The sequence below is a fragment of the Oncorhynchus mykiss genome, chromosome 12, assembly GCF_057628025.1.
Source record: "Oncorhynchus mykiss isolate SJ-2025 chromosome 12, ASM5762802v1, whole genome shotgun sequence".
Taxonomy (NCBI): domain Eukaryota; kingdom Metazoa; phylum Chordata; class Actinopteri; order Salmoniformes; family Salmonidae; genus Oncorhynchus; species Oncorhynchus mykiss.
This window is the reverse complement of record NC_143033.1, coordinates 71,419,512-71,438,909: the sequence shown is the minus strand read 5'-3', so window position 1 is coordinate 71,438,909 and position 19,398 is coordinate 71,419,512. Positions and strand designations below refer to the sequence as shown.

Here is a 19,398-nt window from a genome sequence, read left to right as displayed (position 1 = left end):
AGCTTCCCCAACACTGTTCATTCCTGGCCTGAGCTCTGTAGTGTAGACAGTGCCTTACTACCTCACTAAACACGTTTTTTCTGTCAGCTGTTTAGACTGTGTCATTGGAATTAAATAGCATGAGCCAACTAAGGGTGCGTTTGTAAATTCACTCAGAGTGCGCTCTGGGCGTTCCTAAATTGAGAGCATTTTCAGGAGCAGTTCAGAGCGCACACAGGACGCTCTGGCGGAAAAGTAGAGTTGATCAGAGCGTTCTGACCTCACAACTGCAGTCAAGCACTCAAGCTAACTGGCTAAAGTTGGCTAGCTTGCTAGCTACTTCCAGACACAAATGAGAGAACACTTCACTCTGACCATTTCACTCAACTGTAGCAGAGCTGGTTAAGCTGTTTTTATTTTTTCTAGAGCGTTGGTGAATTTAACTATGCCTCTGGAAACAATTTAAATATGTTTTTTTGCAGATGTTTACACTCAGACGAGAGTGCTCTGAAATCGGAGTAGTTAGCCAGAGTGAATTTACGAACACACCCAAAGCTAGTTTGTTTCATGTTTGAATTAAGTAAAACTTTATTGTAACTCTATTATAAGAACACTTTCAAATACATTTCAAATGTGTATCACAATAAAACGAAATAAGATGAGAATAATATTTCAGAACAATTGTATTCATAAGTGTGAAGTAATAACAGTAAAATATGTTCTTCATCATTAAAAACAATATAATGTAATAAGTCATCAGAAGCTTTATTTAAGCTTTGATACATTGACTTCAAACTACTAAAATAAAATCTACAAGTTATACTAACTTGCGTAAATGTGTCAAATGAGATGACTAGCTGACTCGCTCCACAACTGATCACCTAAATGCATATACTGACATCTTCTGGATAAATGTAAGTGTAAGCTCTTTACAAGGAAACCGAATCCATTAAGATCAAATTGTTTGGCGTAGAACAAATTGCATCACCCCTGCGTCCCTATAACTATGTCAGAGTATATTTCAGAACTTTATAGATTACTGTTCAAACAGAAAACTCAGTGCATTACTTATTCACAGCAATGATGAAAGGCACAGTAACAGGAATTATTGCAGACAGAGATCCTGTGAAAACATGTTTTCTAACATGAAGGTGCATTGTGATACTGGTCATTTAAAGGTATTAACGCTCCTTTGATGGAATGCAATGTAATAGATATTTATTAACTATAAGTAGTGTGACTATTTTGTCATTATGCCTTGCTCCTCTGTCCACTCAGAATGGCACACTGTTGTCATCAGTTTTACTGTTGTCCACAGTTTCTTCCACTGATGTTCTCACCCACCGCTGGACCTGAGGACTGGTGGCTGGGGAATGCAAAGTGAGAGAGGGAGCGAAGGAAAGAAAAAGACAGGGTGAACTGAGAGGTTGAGACAGGGAGAGAATGCACTGGGAAGAACACCAATGTGCTTTATCGATCACAATCATTCATCTTATATTGAATGCGACTTTACAAGAACAGTCGAGCTGGAAATGTGTCTCTGTTTAACCCACTTTGAAAACTGGGGTTCTCACCTGACACCCGTTTTGTTTAGGATTCCCGACGGACCTCCTGGGCCTTTTCTCTTTCTTTCACGGCAGCTGATATGGAGAGGGCAGCCATTTTACAGACGCTGATCCGCTCTCTGCCTCCACCGCCTCCGCTTCCTGTGTTCCTGATGGTCACTCTGCTGGGGCCGCTGGCTGGACCACCACTGCTGGTAATCACTCGACTACCCCCACTGCTGATCCTGACACCACCCTCTGTACTACTAATTCTCTGTCCACTAGTACCTGCACTACTGATCATATGTCCACTACCTCCACTTCCTGTGCTACTGCTACTCAGTCTACCTCTACTTCCTGCACTACTGATCATATGTCCACTACCTGCACTACTTAGTCCACCTCCACTTCCTGTGCTTCTGCTTCTCAGTCTACCTCCACTTGCAGCACTGCTGATCATGTGTCCACCTCCAGCACTGCTGATCATGTGTCCACTTCCAGCACTGCTGATTCTTCCCCCACTTCCTGCCTTACTGATCTGTCCATTACTTCTACTATAAACCTTCCATTCTCCACTTCCTGCACTGCTAAGTCTACCAGTCCTTTCATTGCTCGTGTTTCTGTTAAACTGAGAGGCACTTTCGGAATTCACATGGGTCCAGACTCCACTGCCGTTACTATTACCTGGACCACTGAGTCTGTCTCCACTACCTGGACCACTGAGTCTGTCTCCACTACCTGGACCACTGAGTCTGCCTCCACTACCTGGACCACTGAGTCTGTCTCCACTACCTGGACCACTGAGTCTGCCTCCACTACCTGGACCACTGAGTCTGCCTCCACTACCTGGACCACTGAGTCTGCCTCCACTACCTGGACCACTGAGTCTGCCTCCACTACCTGGACCACTGAGTCTGCCTCCACTACCTGGACCACTGAGTCTGCCTCCACTACCTGGACCACTGAGTCTGCCTGTACCTCCACCATAAACCAACCATTCTCCACTTCCTCCACTACTTGCACTAGTTAACATGTGTCCACTTCCTGCACTAGTTATCATGTGTCCACTTCCTGCACTAGTTATCATCTGTCCACTTCCTGCACTAGTTATCATGTGTCCACTTCCTGCACTAGTTACCATGTGTCTACTTCCTGCACTAGATATCATCTGTCCACTTACCACATTATTCATCATATAGCCACTTTCTGTCCTGCTGATCAAACCACCACTGCCTACACTAGTCATACCTCCAGTACTTATCATACTTCCACTTCTCATATCACTGATGATCTCCACTGCACTTGCCACTGTGCTAGCTGGCACTTTTACCACTTCACCGGTGGCACTGCTGATCGTATTGTCACTTGCAGCGCTGCTAATCTGTACAACATTGGTGATCATACCCCGATGTTCTGCACTGCTGTTTGGAACTGGACCTTCCACTTTCTTCACCTGGATCACAGTTTCCTTAGCCTCGCATCCCATGCTGCTAGCATTATCGCTGTCAGTTGTCTGAGACACGGATGGGAACGAGACTACTACAGTTTCCACAGTGCTTATGTCACCTGTAGAGACATGGTCAATCATTTGAACATCTCTGCTAATCATACCTTCACTCTCCATCAAGGGGGTTTGAGCTCTGTACTCCCTGTGGACAATTGGAACCTCAAATTCAGCGCTGGATGCCATTGATATTTCTGTGCTGATCATCTCAACCACACTTCTTGTCAGGTCATCAGCCTCATCAGCACTCTTCATTTCAACCACACTTGTTGTTATGATTGTGCTCGTCAGGTCACCACCCTGAGCAATGTTTATCTGACCTCTACTCTCCTCACAGTTTGTTTGACCTTCGTCGTCTGCATCACCAACTACAGCTGTGACTTCCAGCTTATCAACCGGTCCTACGCTTTCAACCCTGCTGCTCTCCACAGTGTCACTCTTTCTGGATATACAGCTTGTCTCCTCAATGATAGTTTCCTCTATAATAACATGCTCTCCATGTTCAGCATTTATCATCTCAAATCTGTCTTCCGATTGGGTGATATTTACTTCTGTTGGCTGACTGCTTGGCTGAACCTCATTTTCTGTGATGTTTATCTCCAAGGAGCAGAGCTGTGCTCCAGTTTCAACACAGCTGATCTGACTGCCATTTCCTACACGGGTTATCTGAGCAACAATTTCCGAAACACTCAGAACTCCACTGATCTGAGTTTCAATTTGACAGCTATTCATCTGACTCCTAACCTCCATGCTGTCAATCTGAGTCTCCTCACTTCTGAATTGGTTTTCTTCCTCTGCAGAGATCATTCGAGCATCATGCACAGTACTAACAATCTGATTTTCACTGCCAATGTTAGTCTCACTTTCCACACTTCTCTCCTGGATCTCAGTTTCCCTACATTTTATCTGACCTGTGCTTTTTACATCCCTGACACCAACCACCACTACGGCCTCCTCACTGCTAACTTGTACTGTGTCATCGGCAATGCTTATCTCTTCTTCATTCACGTTGCTAGCAGTCTGTCCTCCACAGTTAACATTGGTAACATCAACATCACTACTAGTGATCTGAACAACTTCTGTGTCTTTAATCTGAGATGCATCTTCGCTAATCTGAGCTGTTGAGATAATCACACTGATATTATCAAGTGGTCTGTCATTGACTCTACTGACAGTGGTGGTTTTATTCTCAACGCTACTCACAATGTGAGCTCCTTGTTGTGCAGAGCTGGTGTTAGCGCTAGCTCCATGTTGTGCAGAGCTGGTGTTAACGCTAGCTCCATGTTGTGCAGAGCTGGTGTTAGCGCTAGCTCCATGTTGTGCAGAGCTGGTGTTAGCGCTAGCTCCATGTTGTGCAGAGCTGGTGTTAACGCTAGCTCCATGTTGTGCAGAGCTAGTGTTAGTGCTAGCTCCATGTTGTGCAGAGCTGGTGTTAGCGCTAGCTCCATGTTGTGCAGAGCTGGTGTTAGCGCTAGCTCCATGTTGTGCAGAGCTGGTTTTAGCGCTCGCTCCATGTTGTGCAGAGCTGGTGTTAGTGCTAGCTCCATGTTGTGCAGAGCTGGTGTTAGCGCTAGCTCCATGTTGTGCAGAGCTGGTGTTAGCGCTGCTCTCTGAATATCCAACCCGATGCCCACTTTCTAAACACTTGCTTTGGACTTCTTTTACAGTGCTAACCTGATTGGAAGTTTGTACACTCTGCACTGTTTTATCGGAGGCATTATACAGAAACACTTTCTGCACACGGGTAACCTGCTCCCCAATGGCTGCACCTACCACTTGTCCTCCGTCTTCTAAATTGCTTGAGGTCTCTCTTGAGGTCTCACTAATACTTGACACGCTTGCTCTTGGTATACAAATTATTGGTACACTTGCTCTTGGTACACTAATGGAGGAACTCTGAATTGGCATGAAGACGTGTTGGAAGGCAGTTCCATTGCTCATTGCACAGTGAGACGTGACACTAGCCATGACGTTGGGGCTTGATTTCCTGCTGAAGACAAAAATATCTGTCAGACCTCGGACATGAATTTAGCTTCTGTCAAAACACCCGTTGCTCCCTTTTCTTGGATAATCACTAGTGACAACCCTTTTCTTGGCCTTACCTGGCTCCCCCTCCATCCAGCAATCTCCTGTACTCAGCAATCTCCCTCTCCAGCCTGGTCTTGATGTCCAGTAGCATCAGGTACTGGACAGCCTGCTGCTCTGTGGCTGTACATAGCTGCAGCAGCTCCACCTCCAGGCTGTCTAAGTGCTGCTGAAGCCGACTGAGGTGAATACTGTATTGCTCGTTCACTTCCATCTTGTCCCTCTCCATTGACAGATTCTGTAAGCGAGTGAGTAAAGTGAAAGAGCAGCCATTTTAAACCTGTAATTCTCTGATTCTGTCTCCAGAGTTTCAGTGCAACAAAAAAAGACTGCAAACTTCATTGTGTACATTTTTTTGGCGTATGTTACCTGGGTCTCCAATAGCTGCAACTCCAGAGTTAGGTCCTGGATTTTTCTCTTTAGGTCATCTATCTCTGTCTGCCTAACCTCGGACCCATCGGAACAGACGGTCACCTGGGTCTTCATGCTGTCCACCTGAAGGGTCAATACAAACGTGGAGAATATCTTATCATATATTCTGTATCTATAACATCTTCAGGACTCAGTGTTTGTGTTGACAGTGGCCCACCTTGCTCCGAAACCAGCTCTCAGCCTCTGTTTTGTTCTTCAGGACCATCGCCCCACACTGCTCCCTTAGGCGACTGAGACTCTCATTCAGGTCCACTGAGTGAGCACAGTCCATCTCCACGTTAACCAACCCAGACATCTGGGCCATCACTCCCTGCACTCCCTATACAGACACAGGAAATACAAACGTGGATGTCATTGTTGTTTCCAAAAGCTCTGAAACAACATTGACAATAGAAAGTCAATGCAAACAGTATGTGCCGTAATGGTACTAAACCTATGGAACCATACAATATAAAAAATGTTATTGAAACAGTAACAGTATAAAGACCCCACCTCCTCATGGTTGCTCGTGAGGAGGTCCATTTCCTCCAGGTTTCCATCCAGTTGGATGTGCAGATCTCCTTCCCTATCGATGAACTCATGCTGAATACTCTGCAGGTGGCTCAGCTCTGCCTCCGCTGCCAAGAGACGCCTCTCCTCCTGTTCACACCTATACCAGACAGAAGATGAACTTTAGAGTGTGTGTGTATGTGAATTTCATTCTTGCCCATACACGTGTGACCTTTCAAAGATCACATGAGCAAGGAAAATAATGCAATTTACTTGTGACCAAAGTTCATGCCATTGTTTGCGTAATCATTCTTGGTGAACCCACAGGACACAGTGGTTCCACACATTTACACTATAAACAAACTAACTTGTATTTATAGCCATAGACTTCCAGTTGAGCATTGGCGACCTGCAGCCTGAGTTGGGCATGGGTTGTGTACCATTCAGAAATCTATAGGAGAAACACAGATAGGCAGAAGCTAATATATTTCATTAGCATGTTTACTATCAGTCTTTGTCATTGCAAGTCAGTGATGCAGTTAAACTGTTCCAAAGAAATTAGTAATCTAACATTTTATTTTAAGAGCACATGCACTCAAGTCAAAACCTGACATAGAAGGACTGTGCCAAGACCTTAGCCTTTTTAAATGTTTTCCCCATGAGATGTTGGCTGTATCCCACAACTCTGTTACACCTTCCTTCCCACTGGGCACACACTGGCTGAATCAATGTTGTTTCGGCGTCATTTCAATGAAATTACATTGAACCAATGTGGAATAGATGTTGAATTGACGTTTGTGCCCAGTGGGTTCCTTCCTTCGCTTATTTGCTTTCCCTTCTTCCCACTACTGTTTGTTTGAAAGGATGGGATAGAATTCTATATCTGGCAAGTATTTTCTAAATCAGAGGTTACAGGTCACAAAGGAACAGGAGAATGAGTCTGGTCACAAGATGATGCTTAAGAGGAGAAGGTGAACTTGGGAAGGTGTTCAGTGATAGGTCCCCATGTAGACCTACCTGGTTCCGAAGGTTATCGATCATCCCCAAGTGTCCACCCATGTCTTTACGGTCACCAAGGGAGCTTCTCTCCAGATGTTCCTTGATCTGTAGCTCAAGCTGAGCGTTGGCTGCCTCTAGTTGGTGTACCTGAGCCACACACATTCATACAACACACATCCTAGGTAGGCTTCTCATGGTTTTAGCAACTAAGAGGGGAATCACACCAGAGCAACTGACGGCCGAGTGTATTTCAATTAAAAGGCTGAGTGTACTTAAAAGCAGTGGGTGGCCGTCGTATCTGACCAGAATATCGTCCCTCGATTTCAGTTAATTTCTCAACTAATATACAGCTAACTTTCTCCCAGCATCACAAAAAAGAACCCCCCCCCCCCCCCCCCCCATTTGTTAAAGGAAATTATTTCAGCTGAGCCGTTTGAAACAAATATTAAGTGAAAAGGTATCTCATTTACCTTTTCCAGGTAGGAGGCGAAGCGATCGTTAAGCTCTTGCATATTCTCCCTCTCATTGACGCACAGGGAGTTTGGGACATTGGTGACGCTCACAGGGACACTTGATGCATATTCCATTGAGATGCGGGTTCCATATCCTCCCGCACCACTGCAAACACTGTTCCAGTGTCCCTCTCTGTGGTCATGGGAGAGCCGGTTAGCGCCACTGGCAAGGTACACCTGCCAGGGTGCCATCTCCTGCGCAGATGCTGCCATGACTACTGTCAACACAACTCCAACCTGGGAGCTGATGTGATGCTATGAAGGGCTTTTGTTAAATGTGCAAACTGCAAAGAGCTTACATATTTGTATCTATTGAAAGCAATTGTAGGTGTGATGAAACCCTGCCCACTATAGGCCTACAGATCTACAAAAAAACATTTGTGGGCATGTCTAGGGTGGAATTATGTTTTCTTCTGTCTTTCAAATGTAAATTGGATGGTTCTGGAGGCAGGATCACAGTCAAAAAGGTCAATACTGAAACAGAATCCCTTGTAAAACCAGTTTTATTTCGGGAAGTGGACCAATAAATTGGATTAAGTTTCCTGCAGTGAAAAATACCCATTGGGCACACACTTCAGTGAAATTACGTTGATTCGCAGGCCTCCCGAGTGGCGCAGCAGTCTAAGCCACTGCATCGCAGTGCTAGAGGCGTCAATAGAGACCCGGGTTCGATCCCGGGCTGTATCACAACCGGCCGTGTCCCATAGTCCCATAGTGCGGTGCACAATTGGTACAGCATCTTCCAGGTTAGGGGAGGGTTTGGCCTGGGGGGCTTTTCTTGGCGCATCGCGCTCTAGCGACTCCTTGTGGCGGGCCGGGCACCTGCAGGCTGACCTCGGTCATCAGGTGAACAGTGTTTCCACTGACACATTGGTGCTTCCCGAAGGTCGAGTCATGTGGCAATGTAAAAGGGGGTACAAAAATAAAAAATAAAAAAAAATATGCAATAATAAAAAAAATGAAATTACATTGAACCACGGCCAGGTGTGATGCAGCCTGGAATCAAACCAGGGTGTCTGTAGTGACACCTCAAGCACTGAGATGCAATGCCTTAGACCACTCGGGAGCTCCTAACCTTTCAACAACAAAGCTTTGAGCAATGTGTCTACGTTTTTGGCATTGAATTGATGTCTGTTCGCAGTAGGATACATTTACCTGTTAAGTGAAATACACATAATGCAACATCAAAAGTCACATTTGAAGTGGTAAATTGAATAAAACATTACGCTCTTTAATAAAATATTAAGACACTGTCCCAAAGTCACCCCAAAAATATTCCTGCCAAAAACGTAGGGTCTCGAGCTTGATGAAGAGTTTGGAGGGTACTATGGTGTTAAATGCTGAGATGTAGTCGATGAACAGCATTCTCACATAGGTATTCCTCTTGTCCAGATGGGTTAGGGCAGTGTGCAGTGTGGTTGTGATTGCGTCGTCTGTTGACCTATTTGGGCGGTAAGCAAATTGGAGTGGGTCTAGGGTGTCAGGTAGGGTGGAGGTGATGTGGTCCTTGACTAGTCTCTCAAAGCACTTCATGATGACGGAAGTCAGTGCTACAGGGTGGTATTCGTTTAGCTCAGTTATCTTAGCTTTCTTGGGAACAGGGACAATGGTGGCCCTCTTAAAGCATGTGGGAACAGCAGACTGGGATAAGGATTGATTGAATATGTCCGTAAACACACCAGCCAGCTGGTCTGCGCATACTCTGAGGACGCGACTGGGGATGCCGTTTGGTTATCCCTTAGGTCTAGCACAGCAAATACTTATAATACAAATAATTGTTTAAACATAAGTTGCAGTGCAGTGATTACAACAAAATAATCATAATATTGACAAAAACAAGGGGGTTAGCCATCAGTGAAGGAGTTGACAAGCCACTGACGGAGTTACATTTGTAAAATATAGAAAATCATTCATTTGAAAATCCACAATAAAAACACAACCATTCTATCAAATCTTTCAGCACTCTGACGGAATTGACGTTAGACAAAAATTTGACAGAGTTTATATTTTATGGAGATGACAAAAATTGCATTTTTCTTCTTCATTCAAGTGGTATACACAGTAACAATTTGTTTTTTCTTCAGATGATTTATGACTCTAAAACCTAATTAGATGTAACTTATTTGAACCAAAATGCATATTGCATATTTTAATCTATAAGGAAGACGGAGTTGACAGTTTCTGGTTGTGACCATGATGATTCCAGTATTGTTTGTTTAAATCTATCAAAAGTAGAGAACTTTACAGAGCATGAGTGGTCTTGTTGCACTACATGTACTGAGGACATGAATAAGGGGTCCTTATGGTATAGCTGACCCTGCCCATTCCTGATTCATTTAGGATTTTAGACAAATCTGACGGAGTAAACAAAATCTCCGGACACATTTTTTAGGAATCTAAGTTTTGAGAAATATTATTTAAAGTCACAGAGGGCTATAGCAAGAAACTATACTGAACAAAAAAATATAATGAGCTGTTTAATGAGCATTTCTACTTTGCCAAGATAATCCACCCCCCTGACAGGAAAAGGCCACTTTAAAATGTGCAGTTTTGTGATACAACACAATGCCACAGATGTCTCATTTTTTGAGGGAGCGTGCCATTGGCATGCTAACTGCAAGAATATCGACCAGAGCTGTTCATTTCTCTACCATAAGCCTCCTCCAACGTACGTTTTAGAGAATTTGGCAGTACATCTAACCGGCCTCACAACCGGACAGCTGATGAAACTGCGGGTTTTTCACAACCGAAGAAACCATCTCAAGGAAGCTCATCTGCGTGCTCGTCATCCTCACCAGGGTCTTGAGCTGACTGCAGTTCGGCATCGTAATCGACTTCAGTGGTCAAATGCTCACTTTTGATGGCCACTGGCACGCTGGAGAAATGTGCTCTTTGTGGATGAACCCCGGTTTCAATTGTACCGGGCAGGTGGCAGACGTATGGCGTGGTGTGGGCGAGCGGTTTGCTGATGTCAATGTTGTGAACAGAATGTCCCATGGTGACGGTGTGGTTATGGTATGAGCAGGAATAAGCTACGGACAATGAATACAATTGCATTTTATCGATGGCAATTTGAATGCAAAGAGATACTGTGACGAGATCCTGAAGCCCGATGTCATGCAATTCACCCACACCATCACCTCATGTTTCAGCATGATAATGCATGTCGCAAGGATCTGTGCACAATTCCTGTGACCAAAATACGCATATTTGTGTTCCCAGTCATGTGAAATCCATAGATTAGGGCCTAATTTATTTATTTCAATTGACTGATTTCCTTGCAAACTAAGTCAGTAAAATCTTTGAAATTGTTGCATGTTGGGTTTATATTTTTGTTCAGTGTACATACCATCATTTTTCAGTTAATATACATTTTTGCCAATTTTAAACACTTTTTTGGAGAGTTTGAAATTGGGATCCTTCACTTCGGACAAGGGCATTTATAGGCAAAGAGCCGGCATGAAAATGAATAATATTGAAAGTATTTTGAAAATTCCCAAATCAAATCTTTCCATTATAAAATTCCCTAAATGTACTTATGAAGCATAAATAATGCAACAAAATAAATTTCTTTAAACAAAAAAATATATATATATATGTTTTCTTACCGGGCAAGGACTGTCCTGACTTTCAATATTTTGTTATATTTGGGGGGGAGTTGGGGGCCCCCAAAGCTTGAGGGCAACCCCGTTTTGCTGGGGTGTGTGTGGTACACCAGTGCCTGTAATTTCTGACAAACACAATTCTAGCTATCAACAGCATATAATCTTTAAGTTCAAAAGATCACTTTCTGCTTTTCTACCAAGAGTAATTTACACTGCCACAGAAAGATGAATGACTTGTTTATTCTGTGGGGAAATGTTCTCCGACCAGCTTGACATTATTTATATGTGAAGATATGAAAAGTGACAAAGAAGATAAAAGCCACTGACTCGGTGGATGCCATTCTGTCTCTACACCAGTTTTTCCCAAATGGTGTGTCAGGACTTGGGACCAATTGATGGGTTGAGGACAGTTCCTAATAGGTCAAGGGCCCTAACCAAAGAGTGAGTAGAAGTGGGGGTCACAAGACACAAACAACAGTGGCTAACTGCAAGACCATTGTGTGCCAATGGGTGTGTTGTTTCCAAACAAGTCCTAATTTCAAGACTTAAAAACCTCAAACCGTACATCAGCGAGTTGAAACCAGTTGAAGCTAATTGCCGGAATAATTAGTCTAAGTCGGCGAACACACACAAGAGACACCCACATCAAACCACACCCCGAAACCAACTCATGTTTGAATTCAGTTACAGTGCCTTGCGAAAGTATTCGGCCCCCTTGAACTTTGCGATCTTTTGCCACATTTCAGGCTTCAAACATAAAGATATAAAACTGTATTTGTTTGTGAAGAATCAACAACAAGTGGGACACAATCATGAAGTGGAACGACATTTATTGGATATTTCAAACTTTTTTAACAAATCAAAAACTGAAAAATTGGGCGTGCAAAATTATTCAGCCCCCTTAAGTTAATACTTTGTAGCGCCACCTTTTGCTGCGATTACAGCTGTAAGTCGCTTGGGGTATGTCTCTATCAGTTTTGCACATCGAGAGACTGACATTTTTTCCCATTCCTCCTTGCAAAACAGCTCGAGCTCAGTGAGGTTGGATAGAGAGCATTTGTGAACAGCAGTTTTCAGTTCTTTCCACAGATTCTCGATTGGATTCAGGTCTGGACTTTGACTTGGCCATTCTAACACCTGGATATGTTTATTTTTTAACCATTCCATTGTAGATTTTGCTTTATGTTTTGGATCATTGTCTTGTTGGAAGACAAATCTCCGTCCCAGTCTCAGGTCTTTTGCAGACTCCATCAGGTTTTCTTCCAGAATGGTCCTGTATTTGGCTCCATCCATCTTCCCATCAATTTTAACCATCTTCCCTGTCCCTGCTGAAGAAAAGCAGGCCCAAACCATGATGCTGCCACCACCATGTTTGACAGTGGGGATGGTGTGTTCTGGGTGATGAGCTGTGTTGCTTTTACGCCAAACATAACGTTTTGCATTGTTGCCAAAAAGTTCAATTTTGGTTTCATCTGACCAGAGCACCTTCTTCCACATGTTTGGTGTGTCTCCCAGGTGGCTTGTGGCAAACTTTGAACAACACTTTTTATGGATATCTTTAAGAAATGGCTTTCTTCTTGCCACTCTTCCATAAAGGCCAGATTTGTGCAATATACGACTGATTGTTGTCCTATGGACAGAGTCTCCCAGCTCAGCTGTAGATCTCTGCAGTTCATCCAGAGTGATCATTGGCCTCTTGGCTGCATCTCTGATCAGTCTTCTCCTTGTATGAGCTGAAAGTTTAGAGGGACGGCCAGGTCTTGGTAGATTTGCAGTGGTCTGATACTCCTTCCATTTCAATATTATCGCTTGCACAGTGCTCCTTGGGATGTTTAAAGCTTGGGAAATCTTTTTGTATCCAAATCCGGCTTTAAACTTCTTCACAACAGTATCTCGGACCTGCCTGGTGTGTTCCTTGTTCTTCATGATGCTCTCTGCGCTTTTAACGGACCTCTGAGACTATCACAGTGCAGGTGCATTTATACGGAGACTTGATTACACACAGGTGGATTGTATTTATCCTCATTAGTCATTTAGGTCAACATTGGATCATTCAGAGATCCTCACTGAACTTCTGGAGAGAGTTTGCTGCACTGAAAGTAAAGGGGCTGAATAATTTTGCACGCCCAATTTTTCAGTTTTTGATTTGTTAAAAAAGTTTGAAATATCCAATAAATGTCATTCCACTTCATGATTGTGTCCCACTTGTTGTTGATTCTTCACAAAAAAATACAGTTTTATATCTTTATGTTTGAAGCCTGAAATGTGGCAAAAGGTCGCAAAGTTCAAGGGGGCCGAATACTTTCGCAAGGCACTGTATGTCTGCTAGCATTTCTTAATGAACCAAATCTAAAACGAGGCCAAATCAGGTAAGCAGAAAGACTTGTTGTTTGGAAAGGTCAAAATAACATTAAGAGGAGTTATGCCTGCATGGGGCTGGTCTAGCGGCCAAGTACTGTCACCGGCAGGACATAACATTAACATGTGAGCTTGGGAACAAAACCTGGTCTGTCTGTCTGTCTCTCTCTCCATTACAAGTCTTATTACTGTTTAGGGCTAGGAAATTGAGTAATATTATTGCCGTTAGCAGCATCCGAATGCTTTTAAATTCACCCATTATGTTCAATTTTATAAAGAAAGTAGACAAGTCTTGTCAAGTCAGGTGATGGAGTCCATCGTCTCATGCAGCCTCCTAACAGAGATGAGTTTTCCTTTCCTGTGCATGTTAGTTACAGTATGTTTACCAATGAATTCTGCTACCGGAATAATGATATCAGAGGAAAGTAAATACCTAACACTCCTAAAGTAATCTGGCAATCTTTAACGTTGAGAGGCAAGTTGATGCAGAGGACAGAAAGGTTCATCTACGGCTTTTCACATCAAATGACAAATATCCCACTAATTTCCAAAATACAGCCAAAAGGTTAGAGTTGTGACATGTTGGGTTGTGGTTTTTACTGTCCTTTTTTTTGTCACTGTCATAAGATGACCTTTAAGGGAGAGGTTAGCAGCAAGGCCTGATTTCCTGTTGTTTTGAAAGGGCTACTTAGTTTTCAGTTTTCCCCTCCCCACTCAGATCACTTCCAGACAGTCCTAGCAAAACTGCTACCCAGAAGTGATGTCATATTGAGATACAAATGGCAGCATTGGACGTTTAAGAGGAGTTGTGCCTGTATGGGGCTGATCTAGCGGCCAGTGTTACCTGCAGCACATAAACATTACCCTGTGAGCGGCGAACAAAACCTGGCTATGAAATAGTGTTGTAATATTACAGTTAGCAGCATCTGTATTCACCCATCAGGTTCAACTTTATAAAGAATGTAGTCAAGTCAGGTGATGGATTTCATAACAGAGATGAGTTTGACTTTTCTGTGCATGTTAGTGTGTTTACCAATTAATTGTTCTACTGGCATAATCGGATCATAATAAAGTACTGTAGATACCTAACACTCCCAAAGTGATCTGGAAATCTTTAACGTTTGAACACACATGCGATGAAGATTCTGCTTTAATTATATGTAAATCTACTCAGTTCAGAAAGCATCAAGGTATGAAAGAAAGCCAACTGGCAAGAGAGAGACAAGTTGATGCACAGGATCAGCGTTAAATGTTTATAACCACCTCGAGCAGAAAGGTTAATCTATGATTTTTCAAATCAAATGTCACGTCCCACTAATTTCCAAAATACAGCCAAAAGGTTAGGTTGAGTTGTAACATGTTGTGGTTTTTACTGTTCTGACAAGGTGCTACATTGAGGACAATTCAAAAGGTGCGGCTTGTTGAGTTCACTTAGGGTCAGGCAGCCATACCACCAGTGAATTTACACTAGGCTTAGGCCTGGCTGCAATATCAATCCTACCCACAGGACTATGTGAACTATACAAAAGGTCCTTGAGGTCATCCCAGCTGATGATAACGCTGTCTCAAACTCTGTACCAGGAGGTGTATCATAGTTGGTATTTGTTTACCTATGTCAATAACGTCTGAGCAGCGGCTAAAATCTTTGGGTTTTACACAGCCGGGAGCGGTGAATGTCATAACTAAATGAAACAACAGAAGAGAAAGATGATCACACAGATCAAAAAGACAGCAGCAGGACATTGTTCCATTAGCCTCTGATGCAAATGGCTGTTGAAATTTTTGTTAATCAATGATTAGAAGTTCATTTGTATCCACCACATGCATTTCATTGTTGTTGTTTTTCTCACTCTTTTTCTTGAGCGGGGCATTTAGCATTCAATTGCAAATTGAGTGCTAACTCCTACCACCCGGGCAACAGCTGGGGGACCAGGTCATGAAAAACTATTAGGAGATGGGTTGGGGCATCGTATCTGCTTTAGTTTTCGTGATGGTCGGTCTCTGGCGAGTAAGAGCTGTTTTTTAAATATTGTGTGAGTTTATTTATTGTAAACAAAAGTTTATTTGTTGCCAATGTCAATTTTATCAAATGTTTTCAACATACTTTTATGTTCTCTAGCTAGACAGGCAAATGCTGCCAAGTACTAAATAGTAAAGCAATAACGAATGGTGTACTATCCAGCAGGTGTGTACTGCTGCCGGAGCGAAGAGGAGCGGCGCTCCCTCACTTTTTATTCAATTTGACAATGCACAGAGCTGGTCAAACTTTTTATGGAAAATTTGTTCTGATAAATTTCTGAATAAATAATATTTAATTACTACAAAAATTCAATGAAAAACGCTAGAATGACAACCCAAATAAATATGTTTGGCAGTGCAGAAGTATGTAAATGGTGTTCTTTTTCCCCCTGGCGGTGGCGAAGATGATGAAGAACTATAGGCTACGTGTGTGTGCACGACGGAAGCTCATCTGAGGCTTGACCACTTTAGCCAATCAGAACAAAATGCACTGTGTGTCTGCCTTGATGTTCATAAAAATCTACAGACCCCTCTTGTGCTTTAGAACCCAGAACAGTATGTGACCACTTACTTACAGCAACACCGTTCTGACGAGGACACCCAAACCACAAATCTAAAGGTGCCTGATTCTCTCTGGAAGTTGCTGTATCTCTGCTTGGGATATTTAGCCTACATGGGCTATTGTTTGAGACACAGGGCCCATTCTAGCTTGGTATGTCAGGGTGGGCAATTGGAAATGTGAATTGGGCCAAGTTAGAGGTCATAATGCATTTAGATTACAGTTTATTGCGATGCATGAATACACAACACCGAAAGCTTGATTTTTATGGCTGTTTTAAAATGAATTTCCTGCATTTCTATGCAGTGTGGCGTACACCAGGTTAGCCACCAGGGAGAGACTGGTGACCGACGGAGTCTACATCACGCGGCGGTGGCTCCCTCTGCTGGATGTGCCAGGTATTGACGGACTCTCAGACCAGGACTAATTGGGGCTGATTGCCCACCAGTTGGACTAGTCTCATAAAGCTGCCAGAGTGGTTACTTCTGTATCGACGTGCGCAGTGCGCGAGAAAACGGAGGGAGCTGTTTCGGTATGATATGTTGGATAAAGGAATAAAGACAGACACCAATGTCAAGTTCAATAGCCTTGTTTGTGCATTGTACAAATTCCTACACATGGAGTCCGGGGAACAGTCCGGCTGGTCGAATACCTATCAACTAGACTCCGTAACAGGAGCTTGAATACCCCTGGGCTATAGCCTACAAATTGCTATACCACATAGTCATAGGTCTATTAGGCTATATAGGCCTAATGCAAAGTATTTCGTTTGTTCCTGACCTGTTGCCAGCTAGCAGGAGCACATCGTTTTATCACTACGAGCATGTCATTCCGGGACAGAGAGCTTTAGCTATAATTATTTCAAGTAATAATTTAAGACAACAAAAATCTATAGGACAAGTGTTGTAAAGCTAATAGTCATTAGGGAAGACTCACTGACTTCAATCATGCTGACAAATAATACATTGCCCATTATCCCCACTAATTGGAGTTAGCTAAAGATTGTTACACCGGGTGAGAGCATAGCACAAAATGTTATCGACCAAAGTGAATCATAAAATTAGGTTCCTTGCTAGAACCTCCAAATATCTGGACAAGGATGCAATGGGGACATTGGCAGGGGCTCCTGTTCAGTGTCACTTTGACTATGCATGCTCTTCCTGGTACAATAGTGCCCCCAAAATAATAAAAAAAAACGAATTGCAGGCATCTCAGAACAAATTAGTCAGGATTATTCTTAAACTTCCAGCATTTACGCATCTGGACTATTCCCACTTTGAAAGCCTTAGATGGATTAAAGTGGAGGAGAGAGTCGCTCAGATAAAATTGTGTCTCATACATAAGATTGTCCACAGTATGGTCCCCAGATACTTATGCAACTATTTTAACTTAGTAAGGGATAACCATAACTATTCAACTAGAAGGACTGAAACTGACGTTGTTCCTTTTAGATTTAAAAGTGGTATGGAGAAAGATTTCATTTTGCTGCCATTCTTTGGAATAATCTTCAGAATAATTTTAAACTTATAACCTCCATAGGTAGTTTCAAGTTGTCACTGACAAAAATTGCTAAATAGTAGCATGTCTCAAAAGTGATTAAGATTAATTAGATAAATTAGATTAAAGTAAGATTAGTCAAATTAGTAAGATTAAAGTAGGTGGTGAAGAGGGAAATATGGAGGCATATGGTCTCACAAGTCCTCAACTGGCAGCTTCATTAAATAGTACCCGCAAAACACCAGTCTCAACGTCAACAGTGAAGAGGCCACTCCGGGATGCTGGCCTATGCAGGGCGTTTCTAGCTCAGTGTGCCCTCATTTTCGAGCTTCAGCCCTCCTCCTTCCCCTCAGATCGCTCCAAGATACACTGCTGTCCGGGAGGGCTCTCACCTGGGCTACAGCTGTATGGGAACAGCAGCCGGTCATATGCGTTAGTCTGGAGGGGTTCGTGGGAGAAGTGAATAAGGTTTTTTATGCCCCGTTCTCCGGGAGAGAAGCTGCACCTTCGGCAAGACTCCTGCAGTGTGGCTGACTACGCTGTGGATTTCCACACGTTGGCAGCGGAGAGTGCTTGGAACCAGGAACAGTGGCAGCGGAGAGTGCTTGGAACCAGGAAGCACTGTTCGATATGTTCCTGCACGGCGTCTCAGAGGAGGTCAAGGACGTGCTTGCTGCTCAGGAGTTACCTACGGATCTCGATTCCCCCATCACTTTGACCATCTGAATCGATGGGTGACAGTCCTGCACCTTTCCTGTCAGTTCGTGGTGGAGGCCAATGCGTCGGATGTAGGAGTGGGGGCGGTCCTGTCCCAGCGTTCTACCCTGGACCTGAAGCTACATCCCTGTGCCTTCTTCTCCCATCGCCTCAACGCCACGGAGACAAGCGACAATGTGGGAAATTGTCAGTTCTCGCAGTGAAGTTGGCGTTGGAGGAATGGAGGCACTGGCTGGAAGGGGCGGAACATCCGTTCATCGTATGGACCGACCACAAAAATCGGGAGTATCTCCGCACTGCCAAATGCTTCAACTCCAGGCAAGCTAGCTGGGCCCTGCTGTTCACACGGTTCAACTTCTCCCTCTCATATTGGCCTGGATCCAAGAATGTCAAGCCGGATGCACTGTCTCTGCATTATAGCCCCACGGCTATTACCGTGGGGCTATAATGAGCCAGAGACCATCCTTCCCACCTCGTGCCTGGCAGCGGCACTCAGCTGGGGTATAGGGAAACAGGTCCAGGAGGCACAGCGTTCCTAGCCGAATCCCGGGTCAGTATCCCGGAGTCACCTCTTCACTGTTAACGTTGAGACTGGTGTTTTGCGGGTACTATTTAATGAAGCTGCCAGTTGAGGATTTGTGAGTCGTCTGTTTCTCAAACTAGATACTCTAATGTACTTGTCCTCTTGCCCAGTTGTGCACCGGGGCTTCCCACTCCTCTTTCTATTCTGGTTAGAGTCAGTTTGCGCTGTTCTGTGAAGGGAGTAGTAGACAGCAAAAGATCTTTGTTTCTGGCCATTTTGAGCCTGTAATCGAAGCCACAAATGCTGATGCTCCAGATACTCAACTAGTTTAAAGAAGGCCAGTTTTATTGCTTCTTTAAATCAGAACCACGGTTACCAGCTGTGGTACATAATTGCAAAAGTGTTTTCTAATGATCAATTAGCCTTTTAAAATGATAAACTTGGATTAACTAACACAATGTGCAATTGGAACACAGGAGTGATGGTTGCTGATAATGTGCCTCTTTACCCCTTTGTAGATATTCCATTACAAAGCAGCCATTTCCAGCTACAATAGTATTTACAACATTAACAATT

The 19,398-nt window shown here is 43.5% G+C and overlaps 2 protein-coding genes across 2 annotated transcripts; both read right to left on the bottom strand.

Annotated features, from left to right (window-relative positions):
- Positions 1-538: 538 nt before the first annotated feature.
- LOC110538109 (uncharacterized) lies at positions 539-5,085 on the bottom strand. Its single transcript, XM_021624707.3, has 2 exons — positions 1,554-5,085; positions 539-1,345 (listed from the first exon to the last, which is right to left on the bottom strand). The coding sequence occupies exon 1, from the start codon at positions 4,993-4,995 to the stop codon at positions 1,570-1,572; it is 3,426 nt and encodes a 1,141-aa protein (XP_021480382.2). The 5' UTR covers positions 4,996-5,085; the 3' UTR covers positions 539-1,345; positions 1,554-1,569.
- Positions 5,086-5,125: 40 nt separating this feature from the next.
- LOC110538947 (keratin, type I cytoskeletal 19-like) lies at positions 5,126-7,757 on the bottom strand. The gene is made up of 7 exons (XM_021625915.3): positions 7,503-7,757; positions 7,051-7,179; positions 6,402-6,484; positions 6,037-6,193; positions 5,702-5,863; positions 5,482-5,607; positions 5,126-5,350 (listed from the first exon to the last, which is right to left on the bottom strand). The coding sequence occupies exons 1-7, from the start codon at positions 7,755-7,757 to the stop codon at positions 5,126-5,128; spliced, it is 1,137 nt and encodes a 378-aa protein (XP_021481590.3).
- Positions 7,758-19,398: the final 11,641 nt, after the last annotated feature.

Bases quoted from the DNA above. Each gene is read 5' to 3' on its own strand.
- LOC110538947 (XM_021625915.3), bottom strand. From the start codon at position 7,757: ATGGCAGCATCTGCGCAGGAGATGGCACCCTGGCAGGTGTACCTTGCC. The intron at 7,180-7,502 runs GTAAATGAGATA...TGTGTGGCTCAG, and splicing joins TCGCCTCCTACCTGGAAAAG to GTACACCAACTAGAGGCAGC. The intron at 6,485-7,050 runs GTAGGTCTACAT...TTTCTCCTATAG, and splicing joins TCGATAACCTTCGGAACCAG to ATTTCTGAATGGTACACAAC.
- LOC110538109 (XM_021624707.3), bottom strand. From the start codon at position 4,995: ATGGCTAGTGTCACGTCTCACTGTGCAATGAGCAATGGAACTGCCTTC.